At 34.1% G+C, this 26,376-nt stretch overlaps 1 protein-coding gene across 1 annotated transcript in view; it reads right to left on the minus strand.

Moving 5' to 3' along the window:
* plod1a (procollagen-lysine, 2-oxoglutarate 5-dioxygenase 1a) overlaps window positions 1–26,376 on the minus strand; it is a 39,540-nt gene that overhangs the window by 2,378 nt on the left and 10,786 nt on the right. The window contains exons 7-18 of the mRNA XM_056463096.1: window positions 22,912–23,009; window positions 21,217–21,318; window positions 18,993–19,124; window positions 18,168–18,289; window positions 17,239–17,343; window positions 15,815–15,940; window positions 14,609–14,750; window positions 11,822–11,935; window positions 11,656–11,721; window positions 7,162–7,266; window positions 6,509–6,655; window positions 4,959–5,084 (exon numbers count right to left, since the gene is read on the minus strand). Coding sequence (XP_056319071.1) covers window positions 4,959–5,084; window positions 6,509–6,655; window positions 7,162–7,266; window positions 11,656–11,721; window positions 11,822–11,935; window positions 14,609–14,750; window positions 15,815–15,940; window positions 17,239–17,343; window positions 18,168–18,289; window positions 18,993–19,124; window positions 21,217–21,318; window positions 22,912–23,009 — 1,385 coding nt within the window. The remainder of the gene's footprint in view (window positions 1–4,958; window positions 5,085–6,508; window positions 6,656–7,161; window positions 7,267–11,655; window positions 11,722–11,821; window positions 11,936–14,608; window positions 14,751–15,814; window positions 15,941–17,238; window positions 17,344–18,167; window positions 18,290–18,992; window positions 19,125–21,216; window positions 21,319–22,911; window positions 23,010–26,376) is intronic.

Consider the following 26,376-nt stretch of genomic DNA (forward strand, 5'->3'; position numbering starts at 1 on the left):
TTTCTTTAAAAAAAAGCATGAAAAAAAAACTGACCACAAACTTCCCTCATAAATAAGGGATTTTTTCATCAGCATCAGCCCTTATGATAATTACCAAAAATGTATGAATTTTTCGAAATTTTAAAAGGTATAGTTCACCTAAAATTTAAGATGATGAAAAACCCGGAAACTGAATTCATTAATCAAAACTCATTCAAGTCAACATTGTTCAGTCAGTGTATAATCTCCTGTTCCACAGGGAAAAAAAGCCAGAAAGTAAATGATGATCAAATCTGAGGTTTCGGAAGTACAAATTCTTACTTTACGCCACTATTCACTTTACAAACAAGAAAAGGAGAGAAACAGGATGAGTGGGAAAAACCATACAAGTTATATGCCTCAAAAAGCAAATAAAAAGCCTAGAAATCCACTAAAGTCTTTGTTTTTATCTCAAGCTTTCAGTAGAGGTGCAGGTCAAGACATGCTGTTGTGTTTCAACATGAACATTTTACTAACCACTAGCCTGCTGCATACTTTAAATGTGAAATACAAAGTAACCATTTCAATAAACTACACCTAATAAAAGCATTTTCAACCAACTTTAAAACTCTCCAACTTTCCAACCAACCTAAAAGTAAAAATTCAAAATTGATCATTCATTTCTTTTATATATGGATTTAAGATGTCGTTTTTAGTGTCTGGATGTGAGTAAATGCACATAGTTGAGTTGTTATATACATAAAAACCATATTAGATTTAAGCCAACCGTCTAACTAATAGATTTATATAAAAATGAAACCTATTAAAATATGATAATGATAATAAATTCTGTTACATTTGACACCTTTAAAATACTTTTTATCCTTTCTCACATATAGGAAAAACAGAAGTTTGACTGAAGTTTAAAGATTTAAAATGACAACTAATTAATGATTTGAACCTGCATATAGAGGATTCTTCCTTCTAAATATGTACGATTTTTAGAATATTGGGTAACACTTTATAATAACTACACACTATGAATCATTTACTAAGCATTAGCATCTAGTGAATTCATTATCTGTTAAGCATTACATCTACATTAATAAACGCTAGTAAGCAGTTTATAACTGCAGCTACAAATGCTGTATTCTTGACTTATAAGCACCTAAATAATGTGCTTAAAAATTGTATTTTCATACTTAATTTAGTAATGAAAAATAAATCATTAACTAAGTATTGTATTATTTACAAACCAGTTGTATTTAAGAGTAGTTGAGGGTTTTTAGGATAATTCAGAATGAGTTAGTAAATGATTAATAAATTATTGAAATTATTTATATATCTTATTATTCAGGCATATACTAATAGTTAACTAACATGTTAATAAATGCTTTATTAACTCAACTTCATGCAATTTTGTGACCTAATCTAAAGTGAGGACTATTAATGCTTCATAAATCCCTTATAAATGACAAATAAAGGCTCAGAATCAAATGAACAATAATCTTTGCAATCTTTTCTAAAAAATAAAATTACTGTAAAGTTTAAACATTGCCAAATAACAGGAGTGTCAAAATACGACATAAAACTGGATAAAAGTACAACAACAATATAATAATTTAACAATATAATAAGATGCAATGTTTAAACTGTACAGTTATTTTATTTTAGATAAGGTTGCAAAGATTTATTTTTCATTTGAAGTACAGTTTTATTTGTGTATCTTTAAATGAAAAGGAATTAAAAATAAAATTTTTCCTGTTTAGAATTTAATTGAGCCTTTATTTGTCATTTATAAGGGATTTATAAAGCATAAATAGTCCTCACTTTAGATTAGGTCACAAAACTAGCTGAAGTTGAGTTAATAAAGCATTTATTAACATACATAGTAACCCTTAATATATTCCTGAATAATAGGATATATAAACGTTGATTTCAATAGTTTTTTAATCATTTACTAACTCATTCTGAATGATCCTAAAAACCCTCAACTACTTTTAAATACAAATGATTTGTAAATAATGCGATACTTAATTTAGTAATGAAAAATAAATCATTAACAAAGTATGAAAGTACAATTATTAAGCACATTATAAATGTGTTTGTAAGTTAAGAATACAGCATTTGTAGCTGCAGTTATAAACTGCTTACTAATGTTTATTAATGTAGAGTTAATGCTTAACAGATAATTAATTAACTATTTGCTAATGCTTAATAAATGGTTTATAGTGTGTAGTTATTATAAAGTGTTACCGAATATGGTTATTGTTTAATGTAATAATAAAATATTATTACATTGAATCATATTTTAGTGGATGTAAATCACATTAATCACGAATCACATGCCGTGCTTTCCACTTGCAGTGGTAGCCAGATTTAAACACACCATTTGCACACATCACATGAGTAGTTAACTATTTGCTACAAACAGAACATAATTTAATTTTTAACAGTAATTTGATTTATTATGACACAGTTTATTATACACTGTTTCTTTTCAATGGGTTAAAGTTAAAAAAAGAGTATTGAAATAAAAAAGAAATCCACTATTTCTCTTACTTTTATGCTATTCAGGAGCCATGTGCACACACTGACCGGTCAAACCTGCTTCTCTCTCTCTTTCAAGTTCAAAGCAAACGTGAATGCCAAAGCATTTTAGATATGAATAAAATATAAACATATTGACATCATAAAATTAATATCTACAGCAAATGAGAAATAAATGACAGAAAAACAAATAAAAACAGACAAAATCTCTAAGAATTATCATCATTACAAGATTAAAACATGTCGATTATTTAAATAAGGCAAATGCGTTGATTAGCCATAACTAATAGTGTACATACAGTTGAAGTCAGAATAATAAGCCCCCTGAAATATTCGGCCCCCTGTTTATTTTTCTGTTTAACGGAGAGAGAGATTTTATTCAGCACATTTATAAACATAATAGTTTTAATAACTCATTTCTAATAACTGATTCATTCTATCTTTGTCATGATGACAGTAAATAATATTTGACTAGATATTTTTCATTTCCAGTACTGGTTTGCAGCTGGCAGGGGCATCTGCTGCGTAAAACATATGCTGGATAAGTTGGCGGTTCATTCCACTGTGGCGACCCCAGATTAATAAAGGGACTTGAATGAATGAATAGATATTTTTCAAGACACTTAAATATTTTACTAGATATTTTTCAAGACATTTCTATACAGCTTAAAGTGACATTTAAAGGCTTAACTAGGTTAATTAGGTTAACTAGGCAAGTTAGGGTAATTAGGCAAGTTATTGTATAATGATGGTTTGTTTTGTACACTATCGAAAAAAATGCTTTAAATGCTTAAAGGGGCTAATAATTTTGACCTTAAAATGTTTAAAAAAAAAAATAAAACTGCTTTTATTCTAGATGAAATAAAACAAGTAAGACTTTCTCTAGAAGAAAAATTATTATCAGAAATACTGTGAAAATTTCCTTGCTCTGTTAAACATCATTTGGGAAATATTTAAAAACAAATTCAAAGGGGGGCTAATAATTCTGACTTCAACTATATATTTTGCAGCCAGTGTAGACCAGTCATTTCATCCTCTCCGAGCATATAATAAAGTTTTTCTGTATCGTTTAGATTCCAGAATGAATTATTTAATGTTTCTCTTGCTTTCATGCAAAAACGCATACGATTAATGACAGCTTTAGAAAACAAAAGCCGAATCCTGGATATTTTAGGACTTTTAGAAACCTCAGCTGGACGCCTTTTTTTAGTCCCAAAAAGCCACGTCTCTGTGGGTCTGCAGAGCATGTGAGACTGTCTGTGTGAGTGTTGACAGTTCACACGCACACTGAGCAAAACAGGTAAACGAAAGAAGATTTTTCACTAACATTACTCAATCGACTGCGGATGTTTGGTTATATTGCGCAGATATAACAAAAGTGTTAAAGAATAATAATAATAGTAAATAAAATGTGTCACTTAATATACTTGGGTGGCCGCGTGTGGGAAGCACTGACATGAATCGCATTGTTTTGTTAATAAGTATAATTAAACAGGACTTATTCTAATAAAGTACAATTGGAATTCTGCACTTTTATTGATGCTTGGACATCTTTCAGCCCCTATTTGTTTTACATCACTGAATTATTAAAACAATCTTTTTTTTTCTTCTTTTTAAACAAGATTTAATAAAAAATTTATCAAGTTTAAAGGGATAGTTCTCCCAAAATATTACTAGAGTTAGTTCCACAGGTTTATATAGGTATAGGTGTAGTTCCAAACCTATATGACTTTCCTTCTGTTGAACACAAAAGAAGATATTTTGAAGAAAGCTGGAAACCGGTAACCATTGACTTCCATAGTATTTATACATTTTATGGAAGTCACTGGTTACAGGTTTCCAACTTTATTCAAAGTAGGGCTGGGCGATATAGCAAAAATGCAATCTCGATAGTTATTTTTTATATTGATATATATATTTTATATTGATATGATATATATTTCGATATAAGTCGTTATTGCTTCCAGATTTAAAAGAGTACCTCAACAATGATTGAAGCCACAAAAATTTCAGGGTCCATTAAATGGCATAACATATTTTTGGCCAACACATTTTTGGTGGCCGTAAATTCGATAAATCTCTAATATCAACACACTTTTGAATTCCAATTGTCGCACATTTCTGCTGTTCGATCTATATAGATCAATATAGAGTAAAAGTCCCAAGCCTATCATTGTTATTTACATAAATTTTATCGTGATTCCATTTAATATCGTTTATCAGCCCAACCCTAATTCAAAGTATCCTCTTAAGCATTTAACAGACGAATGAAAATCAAACCTGTATGGAACCACATGAGGCAGTAAACAGTGAGCAGTGTTCACTTTTAAGGTGAACTATCCCTTTAAATATTAGTTTCGATAACTCCCATTTAAAAATGCACTTTAAGTAAATGAAGCAGCTGTTTCATTTTTGTAATTGTAACATGGCCAGACATGGTTTCCACTCACCTGAAAGTCAATTCCGACATTATTGAGAGCGATATTGATGGTGAAAGTGGAGGCGTCATGGTGTGGTCTTAATGCAGGCTGTTCATCAGGTTTATAACGAACTACAAACGCCAGATCAAACTGAGCCTGCAGGAGGAAAACACACAGAAAGGTCCAAAAGTAGAAAAAAATATTACATAAAATATTCATATGCTGTATATATAGTGCATCCACATTTTTTTCACGTTACAGCCTTATTCCAAAACGGATTAAATTCATTTATTTCCTCAAAATTCTACACACAATACCCCATAATGACAATGTGAAAAAAGATTTTTAGATATTTTTTGAAGAGCACTCTGATGCAGGTTTTCATTCAGGATGTCTCTGTACATTGCTGCATTCATCTTTCCCTCTATCCTGACTAGTCTTCCAGTTCCTGCTGCTGAAAAACATCCCCACAGCATGTTGCTGCCACCACCTTGCTTCACTGTAGGGATGGTATTAACCTGATGATGAGCGGTGCCTGGTTTGTTCCAAGCGTAACACTTGGCATTCGCTCCAAAGAGTTTAATTTTAGTCTCATCAGACCAGAAAATTTAGTTTCAAATGCCTTTTGGCAAATTCCAGGTGGGGAGTGGCTTCCGTCTGGCCACTCTACCATACAGGCCTGATTAGTGGATTGCTGCACAGATGATTGTCCTTCTGTAAGGTTCTCCTCTCTCCACAGAAGAACGCTGGAGCTCAGACAAAGTGGCCATCGGGTTATTGATCACCTCCCTGATTAAGGCCCTTCTCCACCGATCACTCAGCTTAGATGGCCGGCCAGCTCTAGGAAAAGTCCTGGTGGTTCCAAACATCTTCCACTTACGGATGACGGAGGCCACTGTGCTCATTGGAACTTTCAGAGCAGCAGAGATTTTTCTGTAACCTTCCCAGCCTTGTACCCCAAGACAATCCTGTCTCGGAGGTCTACAGACAATTGCTTTGTCTTCATGCTTGGTTTGTGGTTTGAGAAAATCTTATTTGTTTTATTTTAAGTTGTTTTAAACCATTTTAAGGTCAATATTATTAGCCCCCTTAAGCAATACTTTTTAAGTCAATATACAATGACTTGCCTAATTACCCTAACTTGCCTAATTATCCTAGTTAAGCCTTTAAATGTCACTTTAAGCTGTATAGGAGTGTCAAAAATATCAAGTAAAATAATATTTACTGTCATCATGGCAAAGATAAAAGAAATCAGTTATGAGAGATGAGTTATTAAAACTATTATGTTTAGATATTATGTTTATGTGTTGACAAAAATCTTCTCTCCATTTAGTAGAAACAGAGGAAAAATATACAAGGGGGGCCAATAATTCTGACTTCAACTATACATATAAACAAATTTTTTGCTTTTATTGTAACCAGCTAACCATTCTTTATCTATTTACTTCTTACTTCAGTGTTTTACTCTAAAAATGGAAAGGAGTGTTGTCTGTTTGTTATTGTGTTGATTTATAGAAACTACACAAATAAACGAACAAACAAGACAATTACAATAAATCCAGAAATTAATAAATGCTTACCCTTGTGTAATACCCTGGAAACATCTTCTCCGTGACTGGAGCTATGTAATCCAAAAGAAACTTCTGCCATTCTTTCTCATAGCCCACCTGATTCATGTGGATATCGATTGTGGGCACATTTTCATATCCTCCTTGAATCCTATTGTCCTAAATGCACACACAAAAAATTTGTTTGTTTACTTACTAAGTCCGCATGAACCAGAAACTTTTTTTTATATTGTGATGCAGTTCCTAGAGAAACAGAATAATAAATGAGCAAACAGTGGGCGTGGCTTGTTTTTCTACTGCAAGCTGATTGTATGTAGTGAAGTAGCTATTTAATTCAGAAAGATCTGGAAAATGGTTTGGGGAGAGTAATTACAACCTAACAGACTCCTCCTGCTCACTATTTCTGTTTGTTGTCAAAACTGACAGTTGGACGGCGTAGTCAAGTATATTATCCACACCCAATACCTCAGACAGACGCAATCTGACAATTTAACTGAAAACAAACAGTGCATTTTTAGATTTCAATTTTACATTACAATGGCATTTTTTTTTTCTTAATGACATGCACAGATGAATTGTTCACCATAACAAAATTAATATGCTTAGTTTTGATTTCATGTGTACTTTAAACAAGGCAAAACAGCATAAACATCAAAACAACGTACCGTATTTGCTCCTCCAGACCACTGGCCAAAGTTTTCCATCTCCTCAACAAGATGGTCGCAGGCCACTTCAGAGAAAATGGGGAACCAGTACACGTCAGGACATGGCTGCGCAGAAAATGACAAATAAAACCTTTAGAATGTATATGTTTCATCAAAAAGCATATTATCAATTCATATGAGAAAAATATTTTAAAATACATTTACAGTGCAATAAACTTTGGGTGCAGAATTTCCTTAATTCATCAAATATGCTTATGGCCCATTTCCACTAAGTGGTACGGTACAGGTCGGTACGGGTAACCTTTATCAGGCTTGCGTTTCCACTGCCAAAAGGGTACCAATAGTACCTTTTTGATAGGCGTGGTGTACGACAAAGTTTCAGTCGACGTCATTCTTGCTCAAGGAAATGTCAAAGTAAAGCTGTATGGGTCATTCACATATCATATGAGAAGCACTTCTCACAAAACAGATGCTTTATACACATCAATACTTGTGTATAAATGCTCATTACTATTCTTCTATGAACAGGATTCGATTATAACAGCAGATCAATGATAGGGCGAAATAGCCTACTGTAATGTCTGCGATTATATAAAATAAATAAATAAATGCAACATATGAACACATACAGACACTTACAGTCTCTGATATATTACCAATTACAGAAAAACTACACACAGCATACTTTTAGTCCTTATTTGGGTTCAAAAACAACACGAAATTTAGCCCACAGTCAGTGCAAACCTCTCATCTGCATCTTTAATCTTCACCAGCACATGTAACCTCTGTTAGACAGTAATTTCGGCATTCCAAGTTTATAATAATCTAAAAGGTGATCATAATAGTTAAACATGGCAGTTTGTTCATGTTTTAGCTTGCTGAAAGAATCATTTGCTCCTTTGTTTTGTCCGGCTTCTTTTTTCGCGCGTCAATTTCGCGTTTGTCAGAAGCACTTCAATAATCACACGCTCAAGAAGTTTGTTATTTCAATTATAGATGCGCATGCGAGCTCACGCGAGAAAGTAAAACCGCTCACGCTTTAGACGACCTTGTAAACAACTACAGGGCACAGGGTTGATTTAGCTCTTCTTCTTGGCTTTGTGGCTGTTCATCAAGACGTATACCAGGTTTCTTAGCGCTCGGGTCGACCATGGCTCGTTATTATATGTATATATTATTACAGTGTAATGTCTCGGCTGTGTATTTCGGTAGTGGTGGGTAGTAAAGATTTACATTTACTATGCTACATTTACTTGAGTAAAATTGTTGGGTATCGTTTATTTTTGAGTACATTTAAAGATGTGTACTTTACTCTTACTCAAGTAAATTATTAAGGAAAACCATGACTCTTACTTCGCTACATTTGGCAGCATTGCTGTCGAATGATAATAAATATGATTCAAATTGTTGCGAGGCGCCACATTGAGAGGTTGTGTCATGTGAGGTTGCTATAGAGATGCATCTCCCACCTTTGGGTAGAGCGTGTGCTTGTGTTGGAATGATGGCTGAAGTCGAGGAAGTACATGTACTTTTCCTAGAGTATAGATTTTGGATACTCTATCCACCTCTGCTTAAAGGTTTTTTTAGATGTTAGTATCAGTAGTGTTAGTTTTTAAGATATCTATAAGCAGGGATGGCAGTATTTACGATACATGTATTTTAAATACGAAATAGTACTTTATAATAATAACATATATATATATATATATATATATTAATATAATAATACTTTAGTGTCTTGTATTTTTGTAGTTTCAAAATACTGCAAAATACTTTAGAAAGAAGCCTACAGTATTTGATAGCATCTTAAAAATAAGGTCTCTGATTGGTGCGTTCTCTGTTATTTGCCTAAGCTTGAGATCACACCAGAAAACGATGGCAATTTTACTGGTCTGTTCTAACGCATTATCTGCATTAAATGATTTAGACCAGTGTTTCTCAACCCTGTTCCTGAAGGCACACCACCAGTACACATTTTCAACCTCTCCCTAATCAAACACACCTGAATCAACTTATCATAACATCAGAAGAGACTCCAACACCTGAAGTTAATGGGTCAGAAAAGGGAGACATCCAAAATATGTACTGTTGGTGTGCCTCCAGGAACAGGGTTGGGAAACACTGATTTAGACCATAGGAGATCACTTTCAAGAAAGTACTTTCTAGGGCTCGGCGGTATATCGAGTTCTGGGGATATATCGATATGATTCCCCAACGCGATGCAGGATTATCCAATATCTTTCATATGGATATGGTTTGAGGCCACACGTGCGGATTCTGCACGAAACAGACCACTCCAAGGTAGCTCGCGAGCTCCACTTGCACAAATGAGCGCATGCGCAAATGAATGATTTACTCCATGAGTCATACAAAAGATTTGTTCAAAATGAACGAATCGTTCAAGAATGACCCATGACTACATGCAACATGGAGGAACATGCAGTGCCGGTGTTGTATCGAAATCTGACTCCCCCTCACATGCACGCATCACACAGCACCTGCAGCTGTCAAATCGGTTTATCAGAAACCTTTTATCGATCATTTCTTCCGCAATTGACAGCAAGAACGAACACAGAAGCCTTGTCAAATTGACAAGCAGCTTCTGGATGTGTTCAAAAGAATTGAAACGCCAAAATGGGATGAATTTAAAACTCATTTTGAAAGTGAAAACACCTCATATTCACTGATTATAAGTTCAGTATTTATTACACGACGGTCTCTTTTACATTTACGTTATAACACATTTATCTCTGCGTTCTGGTCTGTTATTGCATTTTGACTATAATTTCGATTATATTCTGATCATTGTATTTATTTATTCTGTTTAATTGATTTATTTATTTTAGCCCCTTAACTGGAGGACATGATTTTATTTGTGTGTGTACAAACGGTTGGTGGTTTAAACGATTATTAAAACTTAACATTATTAAAACCTACCAAACATTTATATTTCTATTTTAATATCTCGCTGTTAGCTACTCTTTCAACAAAAACAATATAAGAATGATAATTATAATTATGATAATATCAGGGAGGGAAGCCCCTGTGTTTGAATTATATTTTGTTCAAAAAATGTTTATTAGGTTTTAATAAAGGCTTTGACTCTCAAGTAACCATTTATGGGAAAATACCGGATATATATAGTATACCGTCATTCCTCCTAAAAATACAGAGATATGATTTTTTTTGACAACTACATCAACAACAATTTACATGAAATTAATCCGAAAATAAATGAAAAACATTTAGCAAATTATAATTTTGAGACCAGGCTTGATCAGACGGTCTATACCAGATGTCGAATTGGAAATTCCAGGTTGACACATTCATATTTATTAAATAATGAAGAATCAACTAAATGTGATAACTGCCAGACTGCTCTTACCATCAAACATATTTTATTGGAATGTAGAAGTTTAAATTCCATTATACAAATTTTTTTATAAGGAGAGTACTCTGATGAAAATTTTTAAAAAGGTACCACCAGGAAGAGTTTTAGATTTTTTATCAAAAATAGAACTGAAAAATCATATTTAACTTTGAATAAATGTTTTTGTGAATTTTATCTATTTATATTTTATATATTTGTCTAAGTAACTTTTATAGTATAATACGAATTTGTTTTAATCATGTAATATTTTAATGTATATCCAATTGGCCACGAAATAGCCATAAGCTGCTGATGTGGCAATAAATATGTAATAAATAAATAAATTTTTTTTTTTTTCCCATATCGCCCAGCCCTAGTACTTTCTGTATGAAATTTGTGCAGAATTTATACTAAACTCAAAGAGAAACACAAGTTACCTGTGGGTTACAAGTTCAACTTACTAACCATTAGGCCACAACTTCCACTAGGTGAACGAAGTGGCAGAGAAAATTTGTTGTTATCAAACATTGTTTACGTGGCTGAGTTTAATGGTGAATGGATTAATCCAATAGGCCTATTGATGGAAGGTTTGCGAAGAAATGTAATGGTCCCTTTTAAACGTATTTTGTAGTATTTTAAAACACAAAAATACATTAGTTTATTTTGAGACACTTAAAATTTAGTATTTTATTTTAAAATACATTTCGATGTATTTTTGCCCATCTCTGTCTATAAGCTGCTGTGCTCCAAAACCATGACAAATTTTGCATTCAGAAGATATAAAACTGATATTAACATGTAAAGCTTGTAGTTTGTCACTTCCGCCTAAATTGATCAACGGTTTTATTCATGTCATCTTATAATTCCGCTTCATCATCCAATCAAATGCTCTCTAGTATCTGACATGCCCCACCTCCTTCAGGACGCTTCTCATTTGATGCGCTTGAGCTCAACCACTCTCACTGGCAAAGCGTTGATAAAAATAAAACTAGCTTTTGATTATGTCCCACCCTCTCTTTGTGTTTCAGTTAAGATTATGTCAATCATCCAATAAAAATGGACATTTCAAAGCACTTTACAGGACATTTAAAGGGTACATTTTTAGGGCTTGGGTGAATACTCACTGTTTCTACAAATTCGTCTTTTAAAACTCTGGAATAATTTGGATGAATGTATCTTTCCTCCCATTCCTGTTTCACAGAAAAAAACAATATGATAAGACAAAAAACAAACCGTAAACTAACAATAAATGATACATTTCCAGTATAATATTTGTAAATATTATCTTACCACAGGATTTTCAAAGATCTGCCAGAGATCATTGTGCAAGTGGTTCGTCTGGTAATTGTCGGTTGATAAAACTCGACCGAAAGTATCCATATTTGTCACAAACATAAAGACGCCCTGGGAATGAGAAAACATTTCTCAATATATTTATCAAAAAATGTCAAATTGCATTATACACTCACCGGCCACTTTATTAGGTACACCTTACTAGTACCGGGTTGGACCCTATTTTGCTTTCAGAACTGCCTTAATCCTTCATGGCATAGATTCAACAAGGCACTGGAAATATTCCTCAGAGATTTTGGTCCATATTGACATGATAGCATCACGCAGTGGCTGCAGATTTGTCGGCTGTACATCCATGATGCGAATCTCCCATTCCACCACATCCCAAAGGTGCTCTATTGGATTGAGTTCTGGTGACTGTGGAGGCCATCTGAGTACAGTGAACTCATTGTCATATTCAAGAAACCAGTCTGAGATGATTCATGCTTTATGACATGACTCGTTATTCTGCTGGTAGTAGCCATCAGAAGATGAGTACACTGTGGTCTTAAAGGGGTGGGCAAGGTCAGCAACAATACTCTGGTAGGCTGATGCCTTAATTGGTACTAATGGACACAAAGTGTGCCAAGAAAATATCCCCCACACCATTACACCACCCCCACCAGCCTGAACCATTGATACAAGGCAGGATGGATCCATGCTCTATCATCTGAACGTCACAGCAGAAATCGAGACTCATTAGACTAGGCAATATTTTTCCAGTCTTTATTGTCCAATTTTGGTGAGCCTGTGCCAATTGTAGCCTCAATTTCCTGTTCTTAGCTGGCAGGAGTGGCACCCGGGGTGGTCTTCTGTTGCTGTAGCCCATCTGCCTCAAGGTTGGATGTGTTGTGCATTCAAAGATGCTTTTCTTCATACCTCAGTTGTAACAAGTGGTTATTTAAATTACTGTTGCCTTTCTATCAGCTGAAACCAGTCTGGCCATTCTCCTCTGACCTCTAGCATCAACAAGGCATTTGCGCCCCTAGAACTGCCGCTCACTGGATATTTTTTCTTTTTCAGACCATTCTCTGTAAACGCTAGAGATGGTTGTGTGTGAAAATCCCAGTAGATCAGCAGTTTCTGAAATACTCAGATCAGCCTGTCTGGCACCAACAATCATGCCACCCCATGCCAAAGTCACTTAAATCACCTTTCTTCCCGCATTCTGATGCTCAGTTTGAACTGCAGCAGATGAACTTGACCATGTCTACATGCCTAAATGCATTGAGTTGCTGCCATGTGATTGGCTGTTTAGTAATTTGCTTTAATGAGCAGTTAGACAGGAGTACCAAATAAAGTGGCCGGTAAGTGTATATAATTTTCAATAGTAAACTACAGCTCAAATAACATTTAATCAAGTGTTAAAATAAAAGTGAAAATAAAACAACATTTACTTTCATCTGATTTCATTGAAATATGTTAAAGAACAAGTGATCATTGAAATTATATTCTAAATTCATTCACTTTCTTTTCGGCTAAGTCCCTTTATTAATCAGGGGTCGCCACAGCAAAATGAACCACCAACTTATCCAGCATATGTTTTACACAGTGGCTGCCCTTTCAGCTGCAATCCATTTATGGTACTGCACATTAGTAAAAACCTTTTCGTCTTTGACTGGCATATTAATAATGACGAATATGAATAATAATGAATTTAAGACATGCTTGAGATGTTAAGATGGTTCACCAAAAACTGACAATTCTGTCATCGTTTACTTTCCCTTCACTTTCACAAATCTATTTGAGTTTCTTCATTCTGTTCAACACAAAGAAAGAAATTCTGTAGAAAGCTGAAAACCTGTAACCACTGACTTCCATTACTTTTTGTCCTACTATGGAAGTCAATAGCCCCTTTCACACAGTGATACCGGTAAATATCTGGAAAATTTCCGGAATTACTTTATTGGTAAATTCATAAATAAAGTGTTCACACAGGCAAGGACGTTCCGTAATTTTGACCGTTCACACATGCATTCCAAAATACCGTTAAATTCTGACATCATCAAACAAAAATGACCTTTAAACGGCTGCGATTGTATTTGTAAACATTTGACTACATTACAAACTCTGTGGATGGATAAGTATAGTGAACACCTTCGATAAAAACATATGGAGAAACATTTTCGCAGGTCCAGATGCACATAATATGTGTGTGTGCTGGCGCTCACCGGCTGCTTCACGTGCACACGCGTCAGAGCTTGAAGTTAAACAAACAATGGGTTATCATAAGCATTTTTATGGCTAATTTTTTACACAGTTAGCATTCAGAAGGAACATAGAAACGTTATCTGACTAACATCTAGCAACTAAATGTTTTATTTTTATTTATTTTCATAAACCACGCGGATGTGAATGAAGTGTTCTGATAGGCTGGAGTAGATGTCTTACGTCAGCGTGTTCTAGATGTGAACGCGCTCTTTCCGGCAATCTTCCTTCTGCGTTCACACAGTGCAGCATTCCAGAAAATTCCCGGTAATGTTACAACTACTCTTTCCGGAAAATAGCCAGAACAAATTTACCAGTATTTTCAAAAAGAGCCTGTTCACACATCCAGACCTGATCTGAATGTGTGAAAGGGGCTATTGGTTACAGGTTTTCAACTTACTTCTAAATATCTTCTTTTTTTATCAAAATAAGAAAGAAATTAGTAAAGACTTTGAATAAGTAAATAGTGAGCACATGTTCACGTTTTGAGTGAACGATCCATTAAAGTGACATATCTATATGATTCTAAAGTCAGACCTTGTTTCGTATTTTTTCACAGAAGGCCATATCTGGGTCCAGTGTTGCAGACTTGAACAGGTCTGGATCTTTGAGGTCAGTCCTCAGTGTGTCTGCTTTTATCAGGAATATGTGAGAGACGTACGGCACATTCCACAAACCCCTGTGGAAAAAAACAGAATGAGCACAAATTCTGAAGACTTCTTAATACTTCAGGGTATTTACAGGAATCAGAGAGTGAATGTCAGTACCTTTTAAGACCTTTTTAAAGGGGTGGTCCACTATCATATTTTAAACTTTAGTTGATGTGTAATGTAGCTGTGTGAACATAAACATCTCTGAATGTAATACACTCAAAGTTCAATCCAAAGGGAGACATGGGCTTTTACAGAGTTAGCTTGGCAAAGCCTACAGCGAACGAAGTTTGGGGACTACAAAAAAATACATCCGGGTTAGTGATGTCATATACACTTCAGGTTGCGCACATACACCCTGCGCGGCAAAGGAGCATGGCCAGAGGCGCTGTAATGTTATAATAGAGACGCTTCCTGGTGATGTGGAGCTGATATTCGAATCACAGAACATTATGTTAGCTGACCAATCAGAGCCTCTTGAGGGCGGGTCTTCAGAGAAACTAGGAAATCTGACATTCGTTTTCATGTTAGCTGAATAGCTATATGTAATCAAAGTAGGATATATGAAAAAATATCGTGATTTTCTACAAATGAAGCATGGGATTACATTGCTTTGCACCCCACAAACACAACCAAGCCTTAAAAATACACTCTGGACCACCCCTTTAAGACTTTTCATACGTTTTAAGACCACTTTTATCACCACTTTAGGTTTCAACATCAGTATAAAGAGAATCTATTTACTTGACTACCCACATGATAGGTTCAGAAGAAAAAGAACTATAATATAGACTCTAATTTAATGAATTAATGAAACTTTAGACTCCCATTTAATACAAATCAACACATTCATCTGTAAAGACACTGAAGACATTGGTCTAGAATTGTTTTTATTACCAACTGTGATTTTTTATTTTTTATTTTTTAAAAATATTTTATAATTTTAGAAAAATGGCACTTTCTTCATGATCCACGCAAAGATAAACAGACATTAGTAGATAGTGATGTAAAATAGATTGAAAACTTAAAAGTGATGTTGTAAAAACATAATCTGTCATAAAAACACTTCACAGGACCTTTAAGACTAACTTACACGCGGTGTCCCTGAACAATGTCCACGTAATCCTCTGAGCGGGCGTAGAAACCGTCTGCACTGAGAGCACCCCAGAAGTTCGTCCACAGTCGCCCGGGTTTGGTCAGCATTGGTGCAATAAAAGGCCTGAGAGGGTCATCAAATAATTACAAGCAAAGAAAAAGAAAAATCAGTTAGAAGCGGAAATCTAGAAGTTTGAAGAACTGCAACTTAAATTTTAAGCATTTGAATCAATAATTCAGTTATAAATAATGAATTAATTATTATGACATGTTTATTTTTGTTTTATTTTAGTTTAGCGTTTATTTTGTTTATATAAAACATGTCTTGCTTTACTGCATTTTACAGAGTTGTATATAATTTAAAACTTTTTCACTAATGAAAATAACCATTTGGGCTAACTGCCACATTATAAAATGAAATGAAATGAAATTATTTGTCATGTTAATATTTCCATAAAAATTTTTATTAATTTGATTGTCAATTTAATGCTTCCTAAAAACACACACACATACACGCACACACACACACACACACACACACGCACACACACACCCACATGTATATATATATATATATACAAATATATATATATATATATATATATATATATATATATAAAATTTATAAAATATATATATATAATTTAAAAATATATCCTGTTAAATTAAAATATATATATATATTTGATTTGACATTATATATTGATTCCTAAAACTATTTATTTATACTTTTAATTTCATTCATTAATTAATTTTCTTTTTGGCTTAGTCCCTTTATTAATCTGGGGTCGCCACAGCGGAATGAACCGCCAACTTATCCAGCACATGTTTTACGCAGCGGATGCCCTTCCAGCTGCAACCCATCTCTGGGAAACATCCATACACTCTCATTCACACACATACCCTACGGACAATTTGGCCTACCCAATTCACCTGTACCACATGTCTTTGGACTGCGGGGGAAACCAGAGCACCCGGAGGAAACCCACGCAAACGCGGGGAGAACATGCAAACTCCACACAGAAACGCCAACTGACCCAGCCAAGGCTCGAACCAGCGACCTTCTTGCTGTGAGGCGACAGCATTACCTACTGCGCCACTGCGTCGTCTATTTTTACGTTGTTATAAATAAAATATATAATAAATAGCACAATTAAATAATGGACAAACTGTCACTCTATCAAAATCAAATCAAATAATTCTATTTGTCATGTTTAATGTTTCTTAAAAATATTCCTACATATTCTTACTTTGTTATAAATAAAATAAATTATACATGTTTACTGTCTCCTAAAAATAGTTCTATATATTTAAATACATTTTTACTTTGTTCAATTTTATTTTAGTACGTCAAGTTCAACTAAACATGATCAAACATTTCACAATCTGCCCTAATTAAAGAGGTACAGCCATTTCACTCACTTGTTGTACTCGATTAGGATTCTAAGTGTGTCTTCGTTCTTTAAAACCACATCCACATCTATGCTGAAGAAGTATTCACAGTCAATGTCGTCTCGGCACATATCACTGCAACAAAAATATACAAAAGAAATCAATGGACCATTCAGAGCACAGAGAAATAACTGCTGAGTGTTAAGGTGAACCATATGGACATTCTAGTTTCAAATGTATTTTTAAAATTAAGGAAAAATAGAGAGATTTTGTTAACGTTCAGAATGCAACCAAAAAATCTTTTTAAAAAATTTATATTTTCTTTACAATTATCTTTATGGAGAAAAGAAAAAGCCTGAATTTAGTTTGGGTAATTTTGAGGACGGATATGTTTAGAGCAACACTAAATGCTTTTTTTTTAGTTTAGTTTAGTTTCACTCTGAATACTATAAATATTACTGTCAAAATATTTTAGATATAATAATGTTTAACAGAGCAAGGACATGTTCACAGTATGTCTGATAATATTTTTTCTTTGGATAAAGTCTTATTTGTTTTATTTCGGCTAGAATAAAAGCAGTTTTTAATTTTTTAAGACCCATTTTAAGGACAAAATTATTAGCCACTTAAGCTATTTTTTTACGATAGTCTACAGACCAAACCATCATTATACAATAACTTGCCTAATTACCCTAACCTGCCTAGTTAACCTAATTAACCTAGTTAAACCTTTAAATGTCACTTTAAGCTGTATAGAAGTGTCTTGAAAAATATCTAGTCAAATATTATTTACTGTCATCATGGCAAAGATAAAATAAATCAGTTTTTAGAAATGAGTTATTAAAACTATTATGTTTAGAAATGTGTTGAAAAAATCTTCTCTCCCTTAAACAGAAATTGGGGGGAAAAATAAACAGGGGGGCTAATATATATATATATAAAATAAAAAGCACACTTACAAGCCAATGTTACGTAAGGACACGGGATCAATGTCCTCCTCTGGTCCAATCAGCTTCACACCCTGATATTCAGACTTGTGAGAATCCAGAAATGCATGTACATGCTGTTCATGATGTGTTTCCTGCACATATACAATAAAAACAATCAGAGGTATATGAGCCTTCTTCTTATAAAGTAAATCTAAAAGCCAATCTATTAGCAGTGAAGGAAAGATAAGATTCCAGTAGTTTTATTAGGAGCTTGTTTACAATACGGTGCCAGTAGTTTATGTATTTATTATAATGAACAAAAAACGAACAACATAATGCATCATAGTTCATATATATATATATATATGTATATGTAGGGCTGAACGGTGGCGCAATGGGTAGCACAATCGCATCACAGCAAGAAAGTCACTGGTTCAAGCCCGGACTGGGTCAGTTGGCATTTCTGTGTGGAGTTTACATGTGATCCTTGTGTTCCCGTGGGTTTCCTTCTGGTGCTTCGGTTTCCGGTAAATGAGTGTGTATGGATGTTTTCCAGTGATGGGTTGCAGCTGGAAGGGCATCTGCTGCGTAAAACATATTGTGGACAAGTTGGCGGTTGATTCTGCTGTAGTGACCCCAGATTAATAAAGGTACTAAGCCGAAAAGAAATTGAATGAATGAATATATATATATATATCTTTGGACTGTGGGGGAAACCGGAGCACCTGGAGGAAACCCACGCCAACATGGGGTGAGCATGCAACCTCCACATAGAAATGCCAACTAGCCCAGCCGGGACTCAAACCACTGAGCCACGGTGCCACTCCTAAGGTAAATCTGATCATCATCTTTTACCTGATTATAAATGAAGAGTTTGAGTCTGTTTTTGGGGTATTTGAGGTTAAATAAACGCTCAAAGAAGACAGTGACGAAGGGTGTGGGCTGTTGGATGAAGATCCCAATGACCACCACAGGATATTCACTTTCCTGCAGACAAAAAATAAAGGAAAACAAAACAGTAAATAGTCATTAATACACCAAACCATTATTCAGCTCAAGCTTAATTTAAAATAAAAGATGTAACTTTTAGCCCTCTATTTATGAATACTTACAGTGTAGATAGTAAAAATAAATATACATATATCGATAATTGTATAATAATAAGTCTAAATATATTAAATGTGATTAAATACAGTGTTCATATACACTGTAAACCCTAATGTTGTCTTTCCTTAAACTATTAAGTAAAGTTGACTGCACATAACTTACAATTTTGCATTTTGGTCCTATCACTTAAAAATATGAGTTAATTTAACTTACGTACCATGAAATTGCATAAACTTAGGATTTCAAGTGTAGTGAGCTCAAAATCATAAATAATCCTTTGAAAAAAAATAGGACATTTTCACAAATGTAGTCTTGACCGTAAAATTCTAATATGTGCAACCTTTTAAGTGCAAAGTCTTTTTTAAATCAAAAAACAAATGGCTTCAGGTATAATTATTCATCATAATGTGAATTAATGGCTACTTATTTTTTGTTTAAAATTTATTTAAACATTTTTTCATAGTATATTATTACAGACACGCATGCATATATATATATATATATATATATATATAGTAACAGAATGAAATGTCTGTCACTTGTTTTGTTATCCATGGAATAATGGAAATAAAAATGCTGTTCTAATGAAACTAGAGGGCACTAGAGGGCACTGGTCAGACACCTGGAATGTATAATAGGTGAGTGGGTGAATGTAGAAGAGATTCAGGTGTGGTAGAGGGAATTCCTTGGAGCTACTTCGAACTGTTTGCATTGTGAAGTCCTAGTTGGGAAACCTTGCGTTTTAAGCTTGCTTATTGTCCAAATAACTGAATGTTTTGAAAAAAATGTATTGGTATGCTGTCTGAAAGAGATTTGACGTTTTGGATTTCATCATTATGAAGTTTCATTCCTCAATTACATGCAAGTCGTTAAATCAACGTAGCTCAACATATTTCAACGCACTCAATGTTTTTTTTACTCCAAATCAGTGACCAGGTTTTTATTTTTTTTTTTAATGCTTAACTTAAGGAAAAGACCATCATCCAACAGCTACGATATTTTTGTTGTTTGTTTTGTTTTGTTTGAGAGAAGTTTCAAAGATATTGGGGGTTTCTTATTTTTTATTTTGGGTATATTATTCTTTAATTCATCATATTTTCCATCTTAGTTCTAAGTTTGGTGAACTGAACAATTTAAGTATAGTCAACAAAACCGGCAAGTTAAATAAACTTAAATATGCAAGTTTTGGGAGACTCTATTAATAAGTTTACTCAATTAATTTAGTTCAGTCAACTTATTAGGGTTTTCAGTGTATAAAACACTGTACTTATTATTTTAATGTTATATTTTTTATTTTAAGAATGACTTTTTTATCAATTTATCATTGATAAATAACAGACTGTTGAATCTGGGTCAAGGATTATTTTTTGTTTATTTTTAAATAATTAAAAATGTGTATTACAGCTTTTTAAATTTCGTCAATCGAATTTAATGCAGATTTTAAAATAGGACATGTCAAACACACACATACACATTAAATTGAAATGTTTTTCAATATATCATTTTAAAGTCATAGTCAACAGTTAAGTTACCTGCTACTGTCTATATTAATATTATAATGATTATACAGTGCAAATAGACCCACGCATAACAACATTACATGCCAAAGAAAAAATACATACTGTAATCATAAATAAGTTCCATCAACTTAAAAATGAGCTGTTGCACTTTATTAAATTGCTCCCTTTTTAATTAAATCATGACCACATTCCACTATCTTGTTCTCATTTTTGCCAAAATGCAGTCAAGTTGTAGTCATTATATTGATTTATACCAACAATGACCGTTTCATAATACATTTGTAATTTGACTACATGTATTGATCATTTTCCATTGATCATGTAACATATGTGACTCCTTAAAAGTGGATTTGAATGCAATTATTTAATACAACCACCCGAACACAATCGTATCTTCAGGATAAGAGTAAAATCGAAACCATGTGAACAATGAATAAGTGTAAGGGGCTGACCTGCAGTCCGGAAAGCAGCCGCCGATCCTGATTACACATTGTGCAGCCAGTCTCAAATGTCCACAGATTCGGAATGTAGTTCCCTAGGTAGTTTATCTGAAGCTGAAGAAAAAAAGAGCACAAAATAAATCAGATTGAACTGAAGAAAGTTGTTAAAGAAGATCTTGCTTTTTTTTACATTACAGTCATTAGCATAACATAATGCAATCACTTCCTTTTATACCATAAAACACATAATATTAGAATATGAAATTTGAAAAGCTTCTAGGCAAGATTTTTACATCCTGGGAAGAATTTTACCTTATCAACAATTGAACTGGAAAATCATATCTAATGTTTTTAACGTACATTTTTGTCATTTTTATTTATTTACTTATTTATATTTGTGGATTTATTTTGTATCGTTTCCTGAAATATGAAGTTGTTATTGAAGTTACTATTATGTCATATGTTTTGGTAACACTTTAGTTTAAGCAACGATTCACACCATTTACTACACTACCTGACAAAAGTTTTGTCGCCCATCCAAATTTTACGAAAAGCAAAAAATAACTTGACTTCTAGTTGATCATTTGGTATCTGAAGTGGCTTATATGAAAGGCAAAGGCCTCTAGATTACACTTATTTTACCAAAATAAAATATGATCATGCCTTGATTTTTAATGATTTAATAAGGACAGTAAAGTCTGACTTTGAGACAAAAGTCTTGTCACTTAACAGAAATAATGTACAGTATAGAATATAAAGTCATGCTGCAGTGAAAACAGAATTAATATTGTGTATGACACCGATGAGCTTGGAGGACTGCATCCATATATCTCTGCAATGACTCAAATCACTTCTTAATAAAGTCATCTGGAATGGCAAAGAAAGCGTTCTTGCAGGACTCCCAGAGTTCATCAAGAACCTTTAGATTCATCTTCAACTCCTCCTTCATCTTACCCCAGACATGCTCAATAATGTCCATGTCTGGTGACTGGGTTGGCCATTCCTGGAGCGCCTTGACCTTCTTTGCTTTCAGGAGCTTTAATGTGGAGGCTGAAGTATGAGAAGGAGCGCTATCCTGCTGAAGAATTTGCCCTCTCCTGTGGTTTGTAATGTAATGGGCAGCACAAATGTCTTGATATCTCTGGCTGTTGATGTTGCCGTCCACTCTGCAGATCTGAATGTAACCCCAAACCATGATTTTTTCCTTTACCAAACTTGACTGATTTATGTGAGAATCTTGAGCCCATGCGGGTACCAATAGCTCTTCTGCAGCATTTATGATTAATGGGATGCAGTTCAACAGATGATTCTTCTGATAAATCGACCTTCTGCCTTTTCCAAATGATCAACTAGAAGTCAAATTATTATTTTTTTCTCTTACAACTGGCATCGACGACAAGACTTTTGTCAGGTAGTGTGCTGGCTTACTACCTGCCTATTATTAAGACATGAACTGTTTATTAGCAATTATACAGTATGATCTAATTTTACATCACTAACCCTACCCAATACCTAAACTCAACCACCTTAATAACTATTAATAAGCAGCTAATTAGTAATGTATTGACCTAAAAGTCTCAGTAAATGGTTTGCTAATAGCGTGAATTATATATAAAAATTAAAGTGTGATCAACATTGATCTTGCCATGAAATAGCCGTATGTTGCTGACGTGGCAAAAAACAAACAAGCAGTCCTTAGCCTCATACTTTTGTGGGTCCGTTTCCATGAATAATAACAGGCAGAGTGTCATAAAGCACATTCCTGGCTCGCACACGTCCATCTTCAAACTTCAGCACAACCTCGTCTGTTTGAACAATTAAAAAAAAACACACACACATACCAACACACACACACACACACACACACACACACACACACACATTTAAGTGTAATGCAGTCATGGAGATTGTAATTTAAATCATTAACTCTGCTTAAATCTGTTTAGTTATAAGGTTAGCTGAATGACCATGGCTCAATTCTAAAGGGTTTCCTCCTCCATGAATGTCTCTTGGGGAGTCTGTAATGGATACTTCTGATCGTGAAAGAAAAATGAAGCTTTTAAAAGAGCCTTTTGAAGCTCAAACAGTGACCCTTTCAGATTTTGGGAAACCAGGAAACGAATTCCTGATTTTAGCTGAGAATGAATGGGAGATTCAGGGTCAATGAGATCGCATTACGTTTACTAAAGTTATTATATGCAGCACACCACACAGCCTATTAGATAAAAGCCAAGTGTCTAATTTATTCATCATTATTAAGTGTAAAATATATAAGTATGTTCACTGGGTTGGCATTTCTGTGTGGAATTTCCATGTTCTCTCTGTGTCGGCGTGGGTTTCCTCCTGTTGCTCTGGTTTCCCCACAGTCCAAAGACATGCGGTATAGGTGAATTGGGTAAACTTAGTGTATGTGTGTGAATGAGAGTGTATGGATGTTTCCCAGAGATGGGTTGCGGCTGCAAGAGCATGAAATTAAAATTTATACAGTTGAAGTCAGAATTATTAGCCCCCCTTTGAATTTTTTTTTCTTTTTTAAATATTTCCCAAAAGATGTTTAACAGAGCAAGGAAACTTTCACAGTATTTCTGATAATATTTTTTTTCTTTTGGAGAAAGTCTTTCTTGTTTTATTTTGGCTAGAATAAAAGCATGTTTTAATTTTTTAAAACCCATTTTAAGGTCAATATTATTAGCCCCTTTAAGCTATATTATTTCGATAATCTACAGAACAAAACATCGTTATACAATAACTTGCCTAATTACCCTAACCTGCCTAGTTAACCTAATTAACCTAGTTAAGCCTTTAAATGTCACTTTAAGCTGTATAGAAGTGTCTTGAAAAATATCTAGTCAAATATTATTACTGTCATCATAGCAAAGATAAAATAAATTAGTCATTAAAAATGAGTTATTAAAACTATTATGTTTAGAAATATGTTGATAAAATCTAAAAAACAGAAATTGTGGAAAAAAATAAACAGGGGGGCTAATAGTTCTGACTTCAACTGTATGTAAAAATTAAACAGCATACTTAGGGCTGTGCAATATGACAATATAGATTTTTTTATATTCCAAGAGGGGAGAACGGATCATGAGAATGGCAGTTTGTGAGTATGAGTCAATTGACAAAAGACTAACACCTGTGTCTGCAGCGATTGAGATGCTATAAAAATCCTGCTTGGAAGCGCCACAGAAAGAGAGAGACCTGACGGTGAAACTATTCTTCTGAAGTTGCTGTGAGCTGCTGTTTTTGTTTGTCCTTGTTAAAAAAAACACATAAGCCTGCTTATAATATTTATAATATTAAAATAATAAGCTGGCTTATGCCAAACATCTCGCTGTTTTCTTTTTTACTCAAATGAACAAAATCTTATCACAATTAGTATTTTGGGGCTGATCTTTACAATGTGAAAAAATATTTGCCAATTAATGGTTTCCATATTTTGTGATTCACAAGTGTTTTCCATATATTTATGGCTGTGAATTGCATTATGGGACCTTGATCTCTGCTCTGTCGACTTTAGACGTTGAAAATTCAACTCTACAGTTAAACAACGTGACTTTTATTGACAGTTTAGTAGTTTAAAATAATATAATGTATAAGAAATAACAGAGAAATAAGTCTGTAAAATAACAGAAAATGTACTTGCAGTTTATCACAAGGTTTTTGTACTGTAATATACAACACCAACACAGACAATTTGTCACTTCAAACTATTAAAATGTTATTAAAAGTCACTTTTTCCAGATTTTCAAGGTTAAAATTTGTTGGAAGACCGATTAAGGTCCCTTTACGCAATTCTAAAGCATAAATAAACGAGGAAAACATAAAATAAAACATGAATCACAAAATATGGAAAACTGCTAATTTACGAATATTTCTAAGAGTGTAGATAGATTATTTTAATGTCATCAAACTGATTGTTGTTCTAAACATACCTGACAAGACTTTATTGTATATAAACTACTGTGTAACTCTGATTTCTTCTGTAAATCATTTTAAAAGTGAATCATTCATTAAGAGTCGTTTTAAGAGTCATAAAAAAAAAATAAACAGGACACAACTGCAACAGTTATGAACTTTGCATTTCTGTTTACTTTGACCCTATTTTCCCTTTGTTCTGTTTTCCACCATCATAAGTTAATTATACAAAAAGGGACATCTTAACTTTTGCTCATAAACGTTTTAAGTGAAACAAGACCACCTTACAAAAAAAAAAAAAAATTCTCATTACACAGAAAATACACTGAATACTGCAAAAAGAAAAAGCCATTCGGTATCACCAACTATTCATGCAGAGGATGCCCTTCCAGCTGCAACCCAATATTGGGAAACACCCATACACACTCCCATTCACACACATACACTTTGGACAATTTACTTTATTCGATTCACCAATAGCGCATGTCCGTGGGGGAAACCGGAGCTCCCTGAGGAAACCCACGCCAACACGGGGAGAGCATGCAAACTCCCCACAGAAAACTGCCAACTGACCAAGCCAGGACTCAAACCAGAGACCATCTTGCTGGAAGGTGACAGTTCTAACCATTAAGCCACCGTGTCGCCTCATTAAATGAGTAAGTACATTTTTTTGATGAACTATCCCTTTAACTTGCCGTCCATTTGAGCTCTCTCATGCCACCATGCTGTTTTCTTCAAATAATGCATTCATTAGAATAAATGCCTCATTCATTCAAGTCCTAAAGCGAACCTCAGTAGGGGTTACAGTTAAACAAAACATCACCAAACCATATTGAATTTAATAGCTAGTAGTTTACAACTCGTGTTAAGTTTATGTCTATTAATCTCTTAAAAACACAACCAAACCTAAATATTTGCATTGCTACAATAGCTTTCCCAAGACTAAATGCACAGTGTTTTTTCTTCAAACCGAACTCAACAGTAGCTGCAGTGTGGCACACCTGGCCTGGGAAGTCCTGCTGAGACGGCGTACGTGTTCACAGGCACATCTTACAGTTAACTTTAACATCCCAGCCACAAATGCCATTACAGGCAACCCAGGAGACTCGCTCTCTTCCCACAGACCTGGCAGAGAGCCAAAAAAACTACAGCAAAGGCTCTAATACAACAGCTTCTGGACACATGAAACCAATCAAGCACCCGAGACCCTCAGCAAAGTGCTTCATTAGCCAATCCTCATTAGGCTTAGAG

Source organism: Danio aesculapii, chromosome 8 (genome assembly GCF_903798145.1).
Source record: "Danio aesculapii chromosome 8, fDanAes4.1, whole genome shotgun sequence".
Lineage (NCBI taxonomy): Eukaryota > Metazoa > Chordata > Actinopteri > Cypriniformes > Danionidae > Danio > Danio aesculapii.